Source organism: Podarcis erhardii (assembly GCF_964252035.2).
Source record: "Podarcis erhardii genome assembly, chromosome: 7".
NCBI lineage: Eukaryota > Metazoa > Chordata > Lepidosauria > Squamata > Lacertidae > Podarcis > Podarcis erhardii.
In genome coordinates, this window is record NC_138511.1 from 70,238,407 (window position 1) to 70,254,801 (window position 16,395).

Here is a 16,395-nt window from a genome sequence, read left to right on the forward strand (position 1 = left end):
GTTGTTGTTGTTGTTTAGTCGTGTCCGACTCTGCGTGACCCCATGGACCAGAGCACACCAGGTCACTGAGGGTTGTTAGGTGACCCTATTTCCCTCTCAGAGCTATAATTTTCAGAATAGTTTAACAATCAATTCCTCTTCCTAGGGAACTCTGGGATTTCAGGGAAGGACTGTAGCTCAGTGGTAGAGCATCTCCAGGTATGGTTGGGAATGCCACCTGTCTGAAACTCTGGAGTGCTGCTGGTGGCCAGTGTTGACACTACTGGACCAATGGCCTAACTTGGTGCAATGCAGTTTCTTATTATGTTAAATGTAGTTCTCAGATCGGGGGGGCTCCTAACAACAACTCAGTCAGCACCCTTCAATAAATACAATTTCCTGGATTTTTGGCAGAAGCCGTGACTGGTTAAAGTGGCATGATGCTGCTTTAAATGTATAGTGGAGATGGGTTTTAATTTGAGAACTAGGGAAGAGTTTGGTCACCTCTACAGGTAGGCATTAATAACTGCTGGTTTTCAGGAGCTGAATATATTCAGACAAACAAATCAGAGTGCAACCTTTGCAGCACTTGTAATCAAAAACCCTCCTTTCTTCTCTTCTAGTGGAGAGCAGTACCCCTCAAAAAACTTTCCATAGTGGCAGAAATTCCTTCTGTGCAGTAATAGCACCATTGCCTGTGCCAGCCTTTTTCGGATGTGAACAGTTGCCAGCCTTTACTGGAAGCAGCCCTTGAGCACAGGGAGATTCCCCCTGCGCTGTACCATGTTGCCGGCAGTGATTGACACGGATTGAGTTGCTGCACCAGGGTGTACTACAGCTGTATCGGCAGCTATAAGCACAGGCAACTTTTGTAGTGGCGCTAATTGTATGGATATATTCAGCAATATTAATGCTTTCAGACATCCTTGTTAGCTGATCTTTGACTGAAGCACTTGCGAGGCTGCTTGCATTGGCCCAGGGGTGCCAGGCTGTCTGTTTGCCACTGATCATTTAAATAACACTGAACTTTAGAAAGGAGATTGAAGCTTCAAGACTGCCACTCTCTCAGCTCCGACTTGTACTGTTCCTGAGAAACCATCCAAGTGCACTGGCCACGAGTTTAGGATTTGGGGTGGGGCTCTTCTACACATGTCAGATGTGGACCAACAATTCCTCTTATGTGGTATTGATCTCCTTCCATCAATTTAATTTAGGCCCATAATCTCTTCCCACAACATCCAGAGGCAGGGAAATCCATAGCTGGGCTGACCCTTCTTTGTGCCCAGTATAAGATCCTAAGAAAAGGCATGCTGGATCAGGCCCAACACCCATCTACAGGTAGTCCAGCATCTTGGTCTCTCCCAGCAGCCATGGAAATTATCCTGGATCCTGAGACACCTGCTGCCATCACATGATGGCAATCTTAGTTGCTGCAGAGCTAGGATAGTGAAAATGTGAGCCCTGGACAACACAAGCAACAAGGCTGCGGCTGCTGCAACAGCTGCATCTTTCCATTAATCCTTGCATCTTCTAGTCAGGGGTTTGGATTGCTCTAATAGTCCCACCTCTTAATCTAACTGGCTCTGGATGTAGCCACTACTTGGTTAGGAGACTGTGTGCCCCATATATACCACGCTGAGCATCATGCAGTATGAGCAGGACACCCATGTAATTCTCAGCACCGCAGCTGGAATGTGTCCCTCGTTAGATTGGTATGTAAATTGTGGAGTCAGCAGTTGTATCATCTCACGTAGGTCTGCAAATTACGGAGTAAACTTCTTCCTATGTGGCTTTGAGCCAAAAAGTGCCCTGGGATTGATATGTATGTGTTTTATTAGTTTATAGGACAATCCATTGATAAATACTCCCTGGGTGGCTTACAAACAAGACGGTATTAAAAATTAAATGCACTGTAATTAAAATTGACAATATGCAATTATAGCTGGGATGAGCAAGGTGGATTAATTTGCTTCCATGAATGTTCTGGGATTCTTGCAATTTGGATGCAAGAAAAGCTGCTGGATCAGGCCAAAGATCCATGCAGTCCAGCATCCTGTTCCCTGGCTAATTGGATGCTCACAAGAAGTTGGTCCTGAGTGCAACAGTGACCTTCCCACTTGTGATAGGTATACTGCCTCTGGCTAACAGTGGGAGTGGGACATAGCTAGTGTTGATGGTAGCCATTGGTAGTCTGATCCTCCAATGAATTTTTCTAATCCTCCCTTTAAACTATCCATGTGGGTGATCATCATGGTTAATTCTATCCCAGTCTTAATCTGGTCAGTAATTCCATTTCTAGAATGTAGCTAGCAGAATTCTTCATATGTGCCATTTAAGTGTTAGTAAGTTTTTAATTTCAGTTAAAAAATGCAATTGTGCAGTCAAGTCCCTCTGCCACTTCGGCTTTCGTCATAGTTTTAGTTTGGTGGGGGTGGTGAAAGCTTTGCATGGAGGGGCATAGCTTTCCATGAAATCGTAAATAAATAAAAGTTTTGAAAGAACAACATCTTCTATTACTTCAATTTTAATTTGAAAATCCCCGCTGTCACCATTGCGCTCCTTTGCAAATTAAAACAACAAGAAACAGATGTGGAAATTACTTGTGGCGAGAATGAACTGCTAGGTTTAAAACAGAGACCAAAAAACACCCCTTCTTTCAAAATTTAGCTTTTCACTTTTCCTCCAGAATAATGCTTCTCTAGAATCCCGTGGACTGCAAGAAGATCAAACGTATCCATTCTTAAGGAAATCAGCCCCGAGTGCTCACTGGAAAGACAGATCCTGAAGCTGAGGCTCCAATACTTTGGCCACCTCATGAGAAAAGAAGACTCCCTGGAAAAGGCCCTGATGTTGGGAAAGATGGAGGGCACAAGGAGAAGGGGACGACAGAGGACGAGATGGTTGGACAGTGTTGTTGAAGCTTTTAACATGAGTTTGACCAAACTGCGGGAGGCAGTGGAAGACAGGAGTGCCTGGCGTGCTCTGGTCCACGAAGAGTCGGACACGACTAAATGACTAAACAACAACAGAATCCCAACTGTATCCCACCTCACCAAGATCTGATCATGCACATAAACACTAAACTGTGGTTTGGCGCAGGGGAAGCTAGCGTGGTGCTAGAAGCGGTTGGACCCCAACTGATTTGGACAACATTTCAGAAGCAGAAAACTGAAAAAAACCAACAACAAACCCTCCCCCTCGCATAACATTAGAACTTGTGGACATCCACTGAAGTTGAATGCTCGGAGAATCAGAACAAATGAAAGGAAAGTACTTCTGCATTCAGTGCATAGTTAAACTATGGAACTTCCTTCACAATGAGGGCCAACACCCTAGATGGCTTTAATAAAGAATTTGACAAACTCATGGAGGAGAGGGTTACCAAAGGCTACTAGCTGTGAAGGCTGTGTTCTGCCTCCACAGCTAGAGGCAGCAGTGCTTTCGAATATGAGTTGATGAGAACCACAGTAGAGGAGGGAGCTTTTGTGCTCACCTCCTGCTTGTGGGTTTTCCACAGGCATCTGGTTGGCCATGTTGAGAACAAAATGCTGGACCCTTGGCCTGAACCAGCAGGGTCTTCCTATGTTCTTAATCTTAGGCAGAATCCAGTTACTGTCTCTACTTCGTAGTCACAGCTGCTTCAATAACTGAGGGACGATGGCCATCTTGGGAGCTTCTGCACCCCCCCAAAGTCCTCCTTTAACAAGAAAAGCCCCGGTTCCGATACATATAGGGCAGTTAAACAGATGGTTAGAGGTGATGGTAGTGGGTCATGGTTGGAATTGAGCAAGCAAGATGGAAGGACAAGTATATTATTACCACTGATGTTTATAGTCTGCCAGAGATGCAGAGAACACTCAATAACTTGTATTGATGAGGTCATAGCCTCAGGTCCCCTGTGCTCATGTCCTGCAGCACTTCCATACCTCAGCCTTGTTCCTGTGTGGTGCTTTGACCTTGCTTTTGACCTTCGGTATTTTTTAAACATTTGCTATAATACCTTTAGCTTATCCCAGAGCAGAACAGGCATTGATCCTGTCCTGCTGTCTCACCCGCTTTGGGCAACTACTCACCTCTGCTCCAGCAACCATGACCTCAGCCGGCTGTCAGCAGCTTTCTTGACCAGGCGCCCTGGAATAAAAACCCCATGCTTGATATTCATCTCATTATTCAGTTCTGAGAACAGTTTAGGGTCTTGTTGCCCTGCCTTTGCTGGATCCTGCCCAAAGGGCCTTAGCACAGCTCTCTGATCACCACCCGCAAATCAATATGGGCTCCCTTCTGAAATGTGATAGTCGGAATGCCTTCGGATACATCTTGAGAGTTCGAACGAAGTTCAGGTCTCGGTTTCCCTATGTGCCACTCTGATTAGTTAACGCTTGTTAGGCTGTGTCTCCATTTCCCACACTTCAGCGTTTGTGCAAGTGTTTGCGGAGGCGTGCTTCCAAAGTATCTGTGATTCACAACAATTGAAAGTGATCATGTTGATAACATCTTTCAAAGTGATAGTATTCATTATTCCCATTAATATTCTCATTAATGATTCTTGTGAATAATAACAGGGAGTTGACTCAGCAAGCTCATATTCCCCCCGCCACCAAGTGGGTTTTTGTATGCATATTTTTGATTATCTTTCTTTTCCTCATTCCCCATGTTTTCCCCTATTTCTTCCCCCCATTCCCAATTAAAGCAGAATTATTGAGGAAGTCAGTCTTTGTAATGCAGGCTAACCTTCTGGGCTAGAGAGTGGTTTAGAATTTAGTTATCCACTGGCTTTCACACTTCTTGAGTATCCCACTACAGTTCTTGGCTAACCCCTCCTCCCCACAACTAAAGTGTCTTTTATAACAACAACAACAACAGCAGCAGCAACTACCACCACCACCACCACCACAACAGCCACAACCACAACAACTTACCTGCCTTGCAGCTTAAGGTCCTGGGACAGGTTACAACAATTAAAACAGGAAATCTGTTGTGCTAGTGGAACAACAGTGTTGCATGCAGCCCCTGGATTTGCTTCCACCAATTCCTGGTTTGTCATTAAGTGTAAAACAGGAGTTATGGTTCAAAATAAACTCTGGTCCAGGGGTGGGAAACCTCTGGTCCACAGGCCAATCCTCACCCCACAGGGGGTCCACTTTGCCTTTCAAAGCCATTTTCCTCAAACCACGCCCAGCTGTCAATCAGCAGACACCACTTAGAATGTCAGCTGATGGGCTGGGAGGGTGGGAGTCAATTCCCTAATATTGTGGGTTCCCAGTAGGATTTAACCCCTGCATAATAGCTGGCAGTGGGTGGTTAAATCTTGATCTGTTTAGCTGAGCATGCCTGTTCCCTCTTTGGAACAGAGATGCACAGAAAAAAGTAAACTGCAGAAAAACAGGGGGTCTTCTTGCTTTTGCTTCATGCTGCTGCTCCACTGGAATAGCTACCTGCAACAAAAACAAGCAGGTCCAGTTTTTCCCCTGCATCACTGCATAAAGAAGGCGTACTTCCCAGAGGGAGGAAGAAAAGATCTGTGGAAGGTGCTCTTTTAGATACTCAGGTTCCAAGCCATTTATGGCTTTATATGCTAAGATCTTGGCTGGATCTAGTAACTCTCTGCCAGCCAAGGTGGTGCTTTCAGGACTGGTGGCTCATGGTCCCATTGGGCTTTCTTGCTTACCAGCCTAGTAGTAACTTTCTGCACTAGCATCAAGGGCAGTTGATCTACTGAAGGGCTTGGATGCAGAGCATCACTGTCTCACAGTGTCTTTATCTGCTTCCCTGGATTCACCCGCCTGCCTACAAGTGCTTCTCTTTATATGTCAGCATGTTAGCTTCTTGGAACTTGGATGGCGCCTTTGATTCCTAGGAACATTATTCAGCTCCAGGCTTCCTTGGTCTGTTGCGCACCAGCAGGTATAGCAACGTGCCCTTCTAAATCTTACTTTATTTGTTAATTTATGCCTTTCCAGAGCACCTACATTAACTAGGTGCGGTACACAAACAAAAACAAGACAACAGGCCCTGCCCGCCAGGCTTACACTCTAAACAGCAAGACCGGGAAGTGAGAGTCGGGAGCATAAAGCAGTGAATTGTTCACAAGCATCGCAGCTGGTGCAATACATTCTGCTGCCTGAGGCAGGACATCAAAACAGTGTTCCCACCCACAGACACATTTCAAGTCGAAGTGCATAATACATAAGACTAAGCAAGTTATGTTAGCACCTGAGGGGGGAAACCCCACAAGAGTCTCCTCCTAGGAGTGAAAATCCCATGAGTGACAGGCACTAGGAGTCGGATTCCTCTTCCGCAGGTGATGGAGGCAACGCCTGCAAATCTGAATGGACAGGTATGCAAAAGCATGGCTACAAGATGAACGTGTGGTCAGTGCTCCCCATCCTCACAACTCAAGGATGTGACACCGCCATCCCCTGGCTTAAAGGACTCGGCTGTTTAAGATCCTGGAAGATCTTAGGCTGCACTGCTCTGTTGCAGTAGGAGATTGCTACAGACTGCTGAGCCCCTTTGAGTAGAGCAGCATTTTGCAGCATGGGTGGTGTTAAGAATTAGGCTGCACCTGGTAATGCTACTATAAAAGGGCTTTATTGCAGCTTACTTGTTCCTGGAACAACTTCAGATCTTAGTGTTTTTCAGAGCACAGCTTGTATCCAGCCTGGTGTTGTGTTCTGTCTGAACCTCATCTTACATTCCAGTTGAGCCTCCCCAAACCTCATTGGAGGACAACAAATAGCAATTGTAACATAACAGAGTTGGAAGGGACCTTAAGAGTCATCTAGCACAACCCCTGCAACACAGGAATAACCGCTAAATTATCTCTATCTCTCTATCATCTATCATCTATCTATCTAACTAACTAACTATCTATCATCTATATCTATCTATCTATATCATCTATCTATCTATCATCTATCTATCTATCTATCTATCTATCTATCTATCTATCTATCTATCTATCTATCTATATCTAATCTATCATCTATCATCTATCAATATCTATCTATCTCTCTCTCTCTCTCTCTCTCTCTCTCTCTCTCTCTCTCTCTCTCATCTATCTATATCTATCTATCATCTCTCTCTCTCTCTCTCTCTCTCTCTCTCTCTATCTATCTATCTATCTATCTATCTATCATCTATCTCTATCTATCTATCTATCTATCTATCTATCTATCTAGCTATCTATCATCTATCTATCTATCTATCTATCTATCTATCTATCATCTATCATCTATCATCTATCATCTATCTATCATCTATCTATCATCTATCATCTATCATCTATCTATCTATCTATCTATCTATCTATCTATCTATCTATCTATCTATCTATCATCTCTATCTATCTATCATCTATCTAAATTTGTATAAGGAATCTCTGTGAGTTGACCATTCAACCTCTGTTGAAAAGCCTTCTGTGAAGGAGAGTCCACCACCTTCCGAGGCAGTCCATTCCACCATTGAACAGCTCTTGCAGTCAATTTTTTTTATTCTAAAGCTTAGTTGGAATTTCCTTTCTTGCCATTTGACTCCACCTGTTTGGGTCCTATCTTTTGATGTAGCAGAAGGCAAGCTTGCTCCATCTTCCATGTGACAGTACTTCAGATATTTGGGTGGAGAAGAATCAGCTTTAGTTGTATGTATATATGGAATTTTGTGGTTCCAACCCAACTGAGCTTCATTTGCCAGTACAGTTGCTGCTGCTGATACTCTTTGCAATGATGGGGAGGGGAGGGGAGGGGGACGGCATTAGAAAAGGAAAGAAAGAAGCTAAAGGTGAGCCCCACCCTCTAAAAAACTGTTGAGGTGTTAATCTTCATTGCCATTGTGCACAATTCTGCCAAAAACAGCTCGGTCAGAACTAGGCATGCTCAGTGAGACACATGACTTTCTTAGGAAAGAGGAAGAGACAAAGGAAATGGAATGGAGCAGCCTGAAAAAGGGCATGGGTGGCTGGCTGGCTGGAATGCTAAACAGGGGCATTAGGAGAGAAATTACATTTAGTTTGCATTGGGAGGCTAACTTTCCTAATTTGCACTTTCAGAGACCCTATATGAGCTGAAACATGGGCATCCTTCAAAATTCAGATATCTGAATTTTGCAGTGTAATTCTTCAGCTAAGTAATTTGTGCAAAACTCCTTCTCCTTGGGTAAAGTGTGCATATAAATGCCCATTTTAGTGCAAATAGCACACAGAAATGCATTGTGTTTGGCAACATTGCTTTACAAAACTGCGTACATTAGGCAGAATTGCAGACAGAACTATGTATATCAGGGGAAATTTGCACTATAATTTTGATTATTTTCACGAGGACATTTAAAAAAAATTCTTAAATTTCTGATTTGGAAATTTGGAGAATGGAACTTAAGAATAGAAAAATTAAAAATCAAGAGAAACTAAAGTTGATGGATTCACCCTTCTCTGAGTACAATATTTGTTCTGGGTTCCACTTGGGTTCCCTGCTTTGATGCCAGAAATCTGAATTAATCCTTCATTATTGAGATAAACAACCTTTGTATTTGACAGTGGCAATGAAGCCAGACTCCTTATGAAAGCAGACAACTGCTGTTGATGTCAGTTATGATAACTAATTGAGCCTCTCCTCAATGACTCTGTCAAGTGTGCGTCCCTTTCAAGAGCCTGATGCTGAACTCGTTGAAAAGGCAATGGCTTCTGTCCTTATTACGTTTGTTATTTGGAGCTTGCTGGAAAGCCCCCGTCTCCTTGCAGAGCAGAGCTAATCAATTTTCCCTCCGTGCCGTTGCCTAATGAGTCCACATCAAAGGCAAAAGTCTGATGAGGAATGAGAAAAACAGAAGACTGCTGAGAGGATTTATGGATCCCAGGGAGAACATGATTCATGCCCCTTCTACTAATTCTGAATCAATCAGTGTTGTTCCTAGTCATCTATCCTAGCTCTAGGAACCTAGAAACACAAGTGGCTGCTTTTTACTGAGTTATGCCATTGGTCCATCTAGCTGAACATTGTCTACTTAAAGAATGGGGAACCTGTGGCCCTCCAGATGTTGACAGACTACAACTGCCATCATTCCTGACCATTGGCAGTGCTGGCTGGGACTGATGGGAGTTGGAGTTCAACAGCGTCTGGAGAGCCACGGGTTTCCCATCCCTCATCTACAATAACTGGCAACAGCTTCCCAAGGTTTCAGGGAAGAATGTTTCCCAGTTCTACACGGAGATGCCAGAGAGTAAACTGGGACCTTTCTGCATGCAAGACATTTGCCTTTCCCCTGATGCCTGTGCACACCCCCATACCTTTTTTAAAAAAACTTAAGTGATGTTTGGAATCTATGATATTCCCCTTGAACTTTTGGTTTTTCTGGGAGCTTCAGTTGTGGTGATGTATTGGTAACAAGGAATTTCTACTAGAGAACAAATGGGCAAATTTCCCTCTGGATCTCAATTTCTGCAGTCCTACATGTAATGGCAGGTCTTGTAGTGTGTTGTTGCTGTGATCTGTCTAATCAGTGGCGACTGGTGTCCATTGTGACTTGTAGGGCAGAAGACAGGGAGCCCAACAGTAGGGGGAGCCAGAGGCAATGACTGACAGAGACAACAAAGCCTAGTTTTGCCCCCATCTTCCTCTCTTCTGTTGTGGTCGGGATTTGGCACTGAGGTGTGGACAGGAGAATGGGGTGCTCTCAGACTGAATGCTCCTCCAATATCATTCACAGTTCAAAACCCCCAGCCCTCGGTTTGACCTGGTTGCTGGCAGCCTTTCTCTCCTTTCCTCTTGACTCTATGCTACTTCCACTCCTGACCCCTCTTTGCTCTTGACTTGGCATCACTCCTACGCTTGACTTTGACACCTGCCGATCATCCCTCCAACATGGCTCCACCGCCCTCCTCCTCTGACAAGGCTCCACCACCTTCTGTCGCTCCTTGGTCCTTACACAACCCCTCTGCCAAACACCCACCCAGGGAAGTTGGGTTACAAGGGCACCCAGCTCTTCTACACCTTAAGTTGCCCTCCCAATATTGGGCACATATTGTGCCTAGCAATTACAGTTGTGGGGGTATCGTGCCCCTTGTCTGTTGCTTGTCTGCCCACCTGCGAGCAGCTGTAAAGAGTGGAGTCAGGATTTCCCCACCTGCATTCAGCGGTCAGTGGACTTGTGCTGTTGTCCACATGCTGCCAGACCCTCAACTGGCTTTGCTCCTCTCTCCTTGCCTGCTGATATGCTTGAGGTGACAGTGGTGGGGAAGGAGGCACGGGGGGCTTTCCTCTTATCTGATCAGCTTCTGCCGGTGGCTACTCTTTCTGCTCAGGGTTAGCTCTCCAGCTTCCACTAGCCTTCTCCAATCATCATGAGACACTGTGATTTCAGTGCTGAATGCTCCTCCCTGTTCCTCTAGCTCACCTCTGTGTCCATCCCTCCCTGATTTCTCAGGGAGCCACACCACAGTCCCCCAGCTCCTGCTGGGGACTTCCCAACATCCTCCTCCTTGGACCAGGCATGGGGCACCCCATGACACCTGCTGAAATCTAACATCCCTTGAATAAGCAAGAAGATAGGCAGGTGGGAGCTGACTAAGGGCTGAGTAAGGTTGCTGGGGCAGTGTTCCACCTTTCCTAATAAATCAGACTCCACTCTTTCTAACATATTGGCAGACTTGTATTGCGGATGATTTCCTTATTCAAAATATTTTTATTCCATATTTTGGCATAAGGTCCTTGATGTTCAGGGACAGATTAAAGCACGCCAAAGCCCTAAGCTGTCATGTTAAAATGCTGCATAGCGTTAACCCCCCCCCAAACCCCCAAAAACAAAACGTGTAGTATTCCAACAGAAAGGACAACGAAAATAGAAATGATTGTATTTCATATTTGCATATATACTGGCACATAGGCAATGATGCAATTAAAAACTAACAATCCAACTAAAACAGAGGATGCTTGTCTCAGAGTCTCCCTATTTCCCCCTTTTTTAACCAATTATGTAAAACTTGCAATTTATTTTTCTTTAGCATGCATTTAGAGGCCCCACAAAATTTGAGGCCCTAAGCTGTAACGTACTTAGTTTGTGCATAAATCAGGCACTGCTGAGGAATGGCTACTGGCGGGAATCCTAGTTAGAACTCACATCGCATATGTTGCTAAACACCTGCACCGCTTGCCAGCAGGGTTGTCAAGTCAGGAGTATCCCAGACCCTGAGATTTCAGGGCCCAAGCCAGAGACCTAGAGGCAGCCCCTGGTGATGACCTGGGATGCCCCCATGTAGTGTAGTGCTGGAGCTTTCAGTGCCACCACACTCTTCTGTTTTGCCAATGTGCATGTGGGCTCCACTGATAAAATGCACTCTTGATACTTGCATTGAGACTGTTGTTTACCAAAGCTCTGATGCGCTTGTGTGCAGTGACTGAAAAAACCACTTGAAAGCAAACCTGATGTAAAAAGGCAGGGACTTGGGGAGGCCAGGTTGAAATCCTCACTTGGGCCATGTCAGTACATTTACAGCAGCACTGTAGCACTATAAACAATCATGGCTGCTGCCAAAGAATCCTGGGAATTGTAGTTAAGGGTGCTGAGACTTGTTAGGAGACCCTTATTCCCCCACAGAGAGATACAATTTCTAGCGTGGTTTAATAGTGAATCCCTCCTCACATAGAACCTTTGAGAATTCATTTCTCTCTCTTTTGCTAAAAGAAGGTCACATTAAAAATTAAAAATCAGCATATCCCCCCCAATAAAGCTCAAAAACTTTGGGCAATTTTTGTTGTGGTCCCAAAAAATAGGGGCTGTCTTATACATGGGGGCATCTTATACATGGAAAAATGCGGTACGTACCAAAGCCTGAAAGAGAATAGCTTGGGGGACCACCAGATATCCACTGGGAGGGAATTCTGCAACTGGGTTGCTGCCACCGAGAAGACCCTGCTTGGTGTCATCACCTTGTAGGCCGTGCTTGTTTGAGGGGACCATGGACAGGGCCTCGCCTGCTGATCTCAAAGCATGAGCCAGTAGATATTAGTGAAGGCACTCCTTTTAGTACTTGGATCCCAAGCCATTCAGGGCTTTGTGCATGAGTAGTATCACCTTGAAATGGACCCAGTAACCTTCAGGCAAACAGTGCAGTACTTTATGGATTGGTGGCGCATCTCATTATTGGTGACGCATCTCATTCTTCCACATAAGAACCTGGCAGCAACATTCTGCAGCAGCTGTGGCTTCTGGACCATCTCCAAGGGAAGCCCCATGCAGAGTACATTGCAGTAGCCCATTTGGGAGGTTATCAGAGAATAGATCGCTGAAGTCAGACTGTCTCAGTCTATCTGTAGCTGGAAAATCAGTTCTCACCACTGAGGTCTTTTAGGCCTCGAGTGATAGTTTGGGATTGAGAGGTAACTTCAGAGTACATACCTGTTTCTTCAAGGAGAGTACTACCATGTTCAGAACAGGCCATCTACCAAATGTACAAACCCAGGAGCTACCTGCCCACAGTTTCTCTGTCTCTTCAAGATTCAGGGCGCTGACTCTGGAAGTCTCTCCCCTTAAAGTCTTGCTGGGCAGCAAGTCATTATCTTTAAAGTCCCTGTCAAAAACCTTTATTTCCCCCCAGGTCATTTAGACTTCTGTTCTCAGCTTGGATTTTAGCTGGCCAGGTTATTGTTGTGTTGTGTTTGGTTTATAAGCCTTGTGAATTCAAAGGTGTGGGTTTTTGTTTTTTTAATCTGCCTTGGAAGCTGCTCTTTAGAATGGCTTTAAACAAAAACCAAAAACCGGCTATCAAATCCTTAAAAGAACCAACAAAACATCATACGCATTGCAAAGATGGCATTTAAATCAACAAGAGAGGCTTGTAAATCACCATCTAAAGAGCTCAAGAGGTTCTCTTGGATTTTCAGAGCACATTCAGACACATTCCGATTCCTACAAAACAACTTCGGAATACAGAGATAAAATCCAGTGGGACACCATTTCCATTTTAACAACTGCAACAACAACCCAAAATCATGATAGAAATGGTAATTTTATTGAAATGTATCCCCACTTATATGTTGCCACCGCAGTGTAAATTCAGACTCTATGTGGACAACTAAAATACCTTTAAAATAACAGCTATAGAAAAACAACCCTCATAAAATTGATAGATTTTTATCATTATAGGAGAGAAAAGAGACAGAGCGGTTAGATTGATTGGTCCGGGTAAGCTGCCAAAGACCTGAGAGGGATGCTATGGCTGCATTTTGCTTCGTCTGGTATTTCACCTCGCTCTGTCTCTTCCAATGATGTTTATGAAAAATTCCAAATATTTAACCAGAAGGAAGTGCCCTGCAGACACAGGGGAGCTGTCGTTGCCTGAAATATTGCGAGAGTTTGCTCATCCGGTGTTGCTTTCATTCTGCCTTAGACACTGCTGAAAACCAACAACTTGAAATGGCTATGAAATAGCAGAGGTGGATTTATGGGACACTGGGTGCAAAGCCTTGGGGGAACCACAACTATGATGTAGAATGGAATTGTGAGAGGCGGGGGCGGTGCTGAATTTTGCCATCACACAGGGCACTGCTGAAATTGGAGGCCCCAAGGTCGGCCACTGGGAATAGAGATGGTCAGAGGCATCAAAACTATATGTGCTTCCGCAGTTGGTGTGGGTTGTGTTCTTACTGCAGCCACGTTTGTTTTCTCATTCACAGAGTCCTGTGTGTACAGGCCAGGCCCAACCACAAGGCAAGGTGAAGCAGCTGCCTCAGGAAGCAGGCCCCTGAGGAAGTGCCCAAGTGGGCATGCTGCCTGTGCTGCCACCTACACCGCTGGCAGAGAATTGGTGCTAGCGATACCTCACCCCAAATCAACACTGCTGCTGCTCCTAATTCTCTACTAGTGATGGGAGCAGTGGGACAAGCAGAGGGGCTGGCTGCCACTCTCTGGATAAGACACCTCCCTAGATTGAAGCGTCTCTCCAAACCACTCTGGCTTCTTTCACAGGAGCAGCCTTTACCACAGAAAATCCCGTCAGTAGGCTCTTTGCCAACAATTAAAAATAATCAGAAAACAATGTCCATAGAGATGGGGAAATATGTCTACTAAAAAGAGAAGGTTTTGGAATTAGAATTATGAGGGATTGAGCCTGAGATGCCATTCACTCAAAGCAGACATTCTGTTCCTGGGTTATGGCCCCGCCCCTGTTGTCCGCCAGTGACTGGCTTTCCAGGATCTGTGGTGTTTTCTCGTGCCATCGATGCATTCACTTCTCTCTCTGTTTTCTCCGGCAGAACCCATGAGGGCTCCCAAGGGCCTTGCGTTTGCTGAGATCCAGTCCAGGCAGCTGACCCTTCAGTGGGAACCTCTGGGCTACAACCTGACGCGATGCCACACTTATACTGTCACGCTCTGCTATCGCTACGCTGTGGGCACTGGCCACAACCAGACATTCCGGGAGTGCGTGAAGATGGAGCGCAACGCCAACCGCTACACCATCAAGAACCTCCTCCCCTACAAAAACATCCACGTCAAGCTTATCCTCTCCAACCCCGAGGGGCGGAAAGAAGGGAAAGAGATGATATTTCAGACAGATGAAGATGGTGAGTCTTGTATCTTCTGTGGGTAGGCAGGGGAGAGAGATTTGTCCTCCGGGATCTAGAAACTGTTTTCATTAAGGGACACAAAGGAGAACAGCTTATCAGAACCCCATCCAAGCCGAGTTATGTCCTGCTAGATTAATGATGCTGATTTATTGAGAATAATGCATCAAGGTACAAATACAGATGCAGCAGATGGGATCTTCTAGCCCAGTGTTTCCCAACCTTGTGCCTCCAGCTGTTTTTGGACTACAATTCCCATCATCCTTTGCCACTGGTCTTGCTGGTCAGGGATGATGGGAGTTGTAGTTCAAAAACAGCTGGAGGCACAAGGTTGGGAAACACTGTTCTAGCCATACAGACTTAAGGAGTGTTCAGGTATTTGAATAAACGTGCAAAGGTTTAAACTGAAATGCGGGACCTTTGGCTCTCTAGATGTAATTTCCCGTTCCCATCAGCCTCAGTCAGAATGGCCAATGATCAAGGGTGAAGGGAGCTGTAGTCCTAGAATATCTGAATGACTACAGTTCCCCTCCATCCTTTAGTTAAACCATGGGAAGGGGAATTAACATAAGACCCACCCATTAACACCCCCAAGCACATCAGCTTTGCCTACTCAGTTCTTGACCTTCACATGTTGAGCAGAGAAGACTGACGGGGTGGGACGGGACTTTTACTCAAGCTTCTTTGAATGCAAGCAGAACTCTCCCTTTAAATTTTCTCTGCTCAACATGGGGAAGTTGGGGACTGAGTGGGTGCAGCCATGGATGTTGGGGGCAGGGTTAGCAGCTGTGGCCTTGTACTTCCTACACTGGAGGAGGCTTCCTGTTCAGGAATGATGCCCAAGTAGAGCTTTAAGGAAGAGAGGGCTGGATGGAAGCATGCCTGGAGGTGTGTACAGCTCCTTAAGCAACCTCAATGCCATCAGATGGATAAACATGAGTTTATTACTAAGTAGAAGGAGGCTCATCCCTCTCAAGAGCAACTTCTCCGTCATCTTGGGAAAGTAATGTTTCAGCACCAATCTCCTAACTGATGGATGGCATTAAGATGTGTGGAGACGTTTGTGTGAACATGTGAACGCTGTAGCAAAGGATGGGAGATGGAAGTGCACACACAAGCTCTTTCCCAGCCCTCTGTTTGAGCTGGGATGGCTTGTAGGGGAATTTATCTGAGTCCTCATTTATGCAGAGGGTTCTTCTCATGAGTAAAGCCCACCCTTTGCACCCACCAACAAATAATAAATTGTGTGTGATTAGGTAAACACTTGGACATGCTTATAGTCTTTATGTGATGGTGAGACGCATGATTCATTTGCAGGATTGGGGCATGTGTGATAGAACCTTTGTCCTAGCAATATTGTCCTACAACCTCTCATGGATAACTGGCACATATGTGTTTGTGTACACACACACACACACACACACACACACACACACGATGGTGTTGTTGTGAGCCACCTCTAACATAGTAGATGGAGCATGGTATTAATATTTTGAAGGAAGGGGAGATGCAATAGAATGCAAGGCTGGGAGAGAGGAAGGGAGGGAGGGAAGGAAGGAAAAGGTATGCAAGAGGTACTGCAAACAAATGGGATTTTTTGTATGTTCAGTTTTCAGATTTGGGTGGTTTTTGTCCAAGTGTCAGACCTGTATGTGGAGTTTAAACTAGGGATGAAGAACCTGAGGCCCTCCCAGATGTCCCTGGACCCCAACCCCCATCAGCTCCAGTCAGCATTGCCTGGGATGATGGGACTTGTAGTCAACCTCTGGAGAGCCACAGAGCCTTCATCCCTAGTTTAAACCATCAGCTCTATATTGCATGTGTCTGCATTTAGCAAATTCCAGGAGAGCTCATTGATAAGAAA

At 45.2% G+C, this 16,395-nt stretch overlaps 1 protein-coding gene across 10 annotated transcripts in view; it reads left to right on the forward strand.

Annotated features, from left to right (window-relative positions):
- PTPRU (protein tyrosine phosphatase receptor type U) overlaps window positions 1-16,395 on the forward strand; it is a 389,916-nt gene that overhangs the window by 215,677 nt on the left and 157,844 nt on the right. For all 10 annotated transcript variants that reach the window (XM_081868648.1, XM_081868652.1, XM_081868653.1 and 7 more), the window contains exon 8: window positions 14,223-14,531. In XM_081868648.1, the coding sequence (XP_081724774.1) occupies window positions 14,223-14,531 (309 nt within the window). The remainder of the gene's footprint in view (window positions 1-14,222; window positions 14,532-16,395) is intronic.